At 28.6% G+C, this 5000-nt stretch overlaps 1 protein-coding gene across 1 annotated transcript in view; it reads left to right on the top strand.

The window, feature by feature from the left end:
• LOC125033254 (peptidyl-glycine alpha-amidating monooxygenase B-like) overlaps positions 1 to 5000 on the top strand; it is a 52918-nt gene that overhangs the window by 25836 nt on the left and 22082 nt on the right. Inside the window, exons 10-15 of the mRNA XM_047624637.1 lie at positions 569 to 706; positions 1005 to 1239; positions 1385 to 1517; positions 1728 to 1889; positions 3513 to 3516; positions 3616 to 3696. Of these exons, the coding sequence (XP_047480593.1) occupies positions 569 to 706; positions 1005 to 1239; positions 1385 to 1517; positions 1728 to 1889; positions 3513 to 3516; positions 3616 to 3696 (753 nt within the window). The remainder of the gene's footprint in view (positions 1 to 568; positions 707 to 1004; positions 1240 to 1384; positions 1518 to 1727; positions 1890 to 3512; positions 3517 to 3615; positions 3697 to 5000) is intronic.

Here is a 5000-nt window from a genome sequence, read left to right on the forward strand (position 1 = left end):
ATATGTTAGAGAGAGAATGAGGGTAGTTAGTGAGTGAGTGGAGTGAGTGAGCAGAGTGAGTGAGCAGACTTAGTGAATGAGTGGGCAGAGTGAGTGCCCAGGGTGAGTCAGTCAGTGAGTGGAGTGAATACGAGTGTGAGTGTATGAATGATTGAATTAAATTGAATGACTGGATAAAGGAGAAAGAGTTAGAAAGACAGAGACAGAGAGAAGAAGAAGAGGAAAGAAATGAGAGAGAAAACAGAGAGAAATATACAGAATGTTGTAGAATTTACTCTTTTGTGGTAGAGCATGTATTGCATGATTAGACTCTAGAACTTTTTTTTTTGTACTTTGGCATATTTGAGACTTATTTGAGCCCTCATTTTCTCTATCATGTATAAAAAAAAAAGATTTTTTTTAAATATTTTTTTTTTTACCATACATCTTCAACTAAACACAAGCTATAGTCAGGTATTGCACTCCTTAAAGTTTTCTGAATGTAATGGGATAAAACTTCACAAGTGAATGTCATTGAATTATTCAGAATTTCAATTTCTTTCAATAACTAGTTTATCTCTCCATATAGAAAACACCTACCAGAAGCCTAAGCCGGTGCCATATGACTATGATAATGTGATGACACCTGGCAGACAGATACCAAAGGACAACATCAAGCCTTCCTTGGTTGAGGCTCCACGGAAGGGAAAGCAACTTAAGTTCTCAGGTATTTTATTTTATTTTGTGTGTGTGTGTGTGTGTGTGTGTGTGTGTGTGTGTGTGTGTGTGTGTGTGTGTGTGTGTGTGTGTGTGTGTGTGCATGCGTGTGCATGCGTGTGCATGCGTGTGCATGCGTGTGTGCGTGTGTGCATGTTTGTGTGTGAGGATATCATATTGAAAAAGGGCTTTAATATCAGCAGATAATACCTACAAAACTACCTCTGTCTTTTTCCTGCCTCCCATGTTCTCTCATTTTTTACATTTCATCCCATCCTCTTTATTCTTAATTTTTTTTTTTTTTACAGCTTATCGCATGATCCCAAATTGGGGCCAGAAAGATATTGTCTACGGGCAAGTGGTAGCAGTCGCCCTTGACTCCAAGGGAGACGTTGTGGTCTTCCATCGAGGAGAACGTCGTTGGGATGGCTCAACATTTATCCAGGACACGTTACGAGACCAGGAACATCCCATAACAGAACCTACACTCCTTCACCTACACAAGGAAAATGGGCAGATTATAGACAAGTGGGGAGAAAACTTGTAAGTATGTTTTTATTTTATTTTCTTTTTTCGTTTTATTGGTCTCGGATTTTCTGTTTACTCTTTTAGTCTAAATCATGTAAAGAGTATTACAGTTTTTATGTTACACTGCATAAAAAATTTGATAATAATTCTACTTTTACAGTTTCTTTATGCCACATGGACTAACTCTTGACAAGGATGATAACATCTGGGTAACAGATGTGGGACTTCACCAGGTGCTCAAATTCCCTCGAGGCTTTGGCAATGGCAAACCTCTCCTGGCGCTTGGCACAAAGTAAGGCTCTGTTTTTCACTGTTTATATGTTTTTATCAAGTTATTGGTAAGTGCTAGAAGAATAATCTACAGATTACTGACAGGGCAGCTTTGAGGGACTTTAGCATTAGATTATATTTTAAATGATTATTAATTTCCCTTGAGGTCTAGTACAAATTTTTGTTAATCAAGTGTGATTACTGTCAGTTTTATATCATAAACTTTCAGACAGGAAAAGAAGATTTTCTTACGTCAAAGGCTAAACTTTGAGTCACTTGAGAGTGCAAAGTTTCTAGGGATCAGGCAATCATACCTGCTTGCTATTAACATTTTGTTTAGACCTCTTCGACAGAAAAAAGTATTTTACATCCATCAAAATCCTTATGTCTGGGGTGTGAGTATATAAATTTTTAATTATATATATTATATATTATATATAAAATGAAAAAACTCAACTCACTTCATAGGTGAGTAGTCTGAGGAAAGTTGGGGATTTTTTGATATTCATTTATGGTGCAAATTTCTATTTAAAAAAAATATGTACATATATATTAAATAAAATGAAAATTTATATATGTGTATTTAAAATATAAAACAATATAGATACATATATATATATAATTTTATAAAATATAATATTATATATATATATACCCCCACATGTATATATAAAGTTTTATATAATAATATATATATTATAAATATATAGTAAAAATAAAAATATATATATATACGTATATATATATATATGTATAAAATATTATATATATAAAGATATATATATATATGTATATAATGTCTATATATATTATATATATAATATATATATATATATATATATAAATGTCTATATATATGTATATATATGTTATATATATGTATATATAATTATATATATATGTATATATAAATTATATATATTATATATTTATAATATAATGTTATATATGTATATATATAATGTTATATATATGTATATATTAATGTATATATATAATATTAAATAATATATATATTATATAAATGTTATATATTATATTATGTATATTATTATATATTATATGTATATATATATATATTATATATATGTATATATATGTATATATGTATATGTATGTATATATATGTATATATATTATATATATGTATATATATGTATATGTATGTATATATATGTATATATATGTATATATATGTGTGTATATGTATGTATATATATGTATATATATGTATATATATGTGTATATATGTATATGTATGTATATCTATGTGTATATATATGTATATATGTATATATGTATATATATATGTATATATGTATATATATGTGTATATATCTATATATATGCATATATATATGCATATATATATGTATATATATGTATATATATGCATATATATATGTATATATATGCATATATATATATGAGTATATATATGCATATATATATATATATATATATATATATATATATATATATATATATATATATATATGCATATATATATATGCATATATATATATGCATATATATATATGCATATATATATATGCATATATATATATATATGCATATATATATATGCATATATATATATGCATATATATATATGCATATATATATGCATATATATATATGCATATATATATATGCATATATATATATGCATATATATATATGCATATATATATATGCATATATATATGCATATATATATATATGCATATATATATATATATATATATGCATATATATATATGCATATATATATATATGTATATATATGTATATATATGTGTATATATGTATATGTATATATATGTATATATATGTATATATATATGTGTATATATATGTATATTATATATTTTAATGTAAACACAGCACTGTAATGTTTTTTTTTTCATATATTATAATACTTTTTGCCTTTTAATATGTCCAGCTTATCCTTGATTTTTGTTCAACCTTGAAATGAAATATAAAAAATTCAGCTAAATTTTATATTGTGCTTTTAGAATTGTTGGCACTTATTATGAAGTATTATTGCATATCCTTATGATTATATATTAGTTACCTTAAGAATGTGTGAAGGAGTTAATTATTTGCTATAACCTGGGTGTTTACAGGAACAAGCAATCACATATAGTTCCCTCTTGAAAAAACCTATCGAGAATGAAAAGAAAGCCTACAAAAACTCTGGTAAGGTTTGAGTTTGATTTGTTTTGCTGTAAAGATTTGCTTCTTAACCTCATGGTTGGGACTTTGGTGGTATATTCTGGCAAGCTTATTGCACATGGGGATATGTCACAATATAAGCTTTACTAGCTGTCAGCAGGAAATTCTGTTCCTTAACTTCTTTATGTAAAAAGTAAGTGCATATAGACAATAGATATGGCACATTAGTATGTTACCTCTTCACCACCCAGATTCTTATGGTGTTAGATAGATTGCTCATAAACATACAGTATTGGTTAACAACTTAATCAGTTCTTCCTTCCTAGATCACTTATTGTGCAAAAAAAAAAAAAACTTCTCAATTGATAATTATTAGGCTTTCTGCAAGTGTGTTCATCCCCATCTGCCATAGGCAGAAGTGAAAAGAGTTGGTTTCATTGGCAGGGTATGACTACCCACTGTATGCAGATGTAGACTATGTCTATCCACAACGACAAAGACAGCCAGACAGGAGCTGGATGCCGCAGATTTCCAATGTTGGTAGTGGAGGGTATAGAGGTGGGGAGCACATGATAGTTAGATATGTGCTTTGTTGGTAGAATGTGCTTTAGATGTGATTTTAAGGTTGCATAAACTTTTTATTTTATTTGGAGCATGCTGTGAATTTTAGAATTATATTTAGTGCTGTAAGTTCATAATAGGTGTTGTGCAATGTTTTCTTAGCATTTTATACTTGTAAGTGTATATACACAGTTATACATATAAAAAAAAAGTATGAGGCTTTATTTATTTGAATATTTCACTCTATTAAGAGCAAAAAATCTTGTTGGTTTGAATGTTGTTACAGTTAAACTGCTAATACTGTTATATGTTAGAGAGAGAATGAGGGTAGTTAGTGAGTGAGTGGAGTGAGTGAGCAGAGTGAGTGAGCAGACTTAGTGAATGAGTGGGCAGAGTGAGTGCCCAGGGTGAGTCAGTCAGTGAGTGGAGTGAATACGAGTGTGAGTGTATGAATGATTGAATTAAATTGAATGACTGGATAAAGGAGAAAGAGTTAGAAAGACAGAGACAGAGAGAAGAAGAAGAGGAAAGAAATGAGAGAGAAAACAGAGAGAAATATACAGAATGTTGTAGAATTTACTCTTTTGTGGTAGAGCATGTATTGCATGATTAGACTCTAGAACTTTTTTTTTTGTACTTTGGCATATTTGAGACTTATTTGAGCCCTCATTTTCTCTATCATGTATAAAAAAAAAAGATTTTTTTTAAATATTTTTTTTTTTACCATACATCTTCAACTAAACACAAGCTATAGTCAGGTATTGCAC

Source organism: Penaeus chinensis, chromosome 16 (assembly GCF_019202785.1).
Source record: "Penaeus chinensis breed Huanghai No. 1 chromosome 16, ASM1920278v2, whole genome shotgun sequence".
In the NCBI taxonomy this organism is placed as follows: Eukaryota; Metazoa; Arthropoda; class Malacostraca; order Decapoda; family Penaeidae; genus Penaeus; species Penaeus chinensis.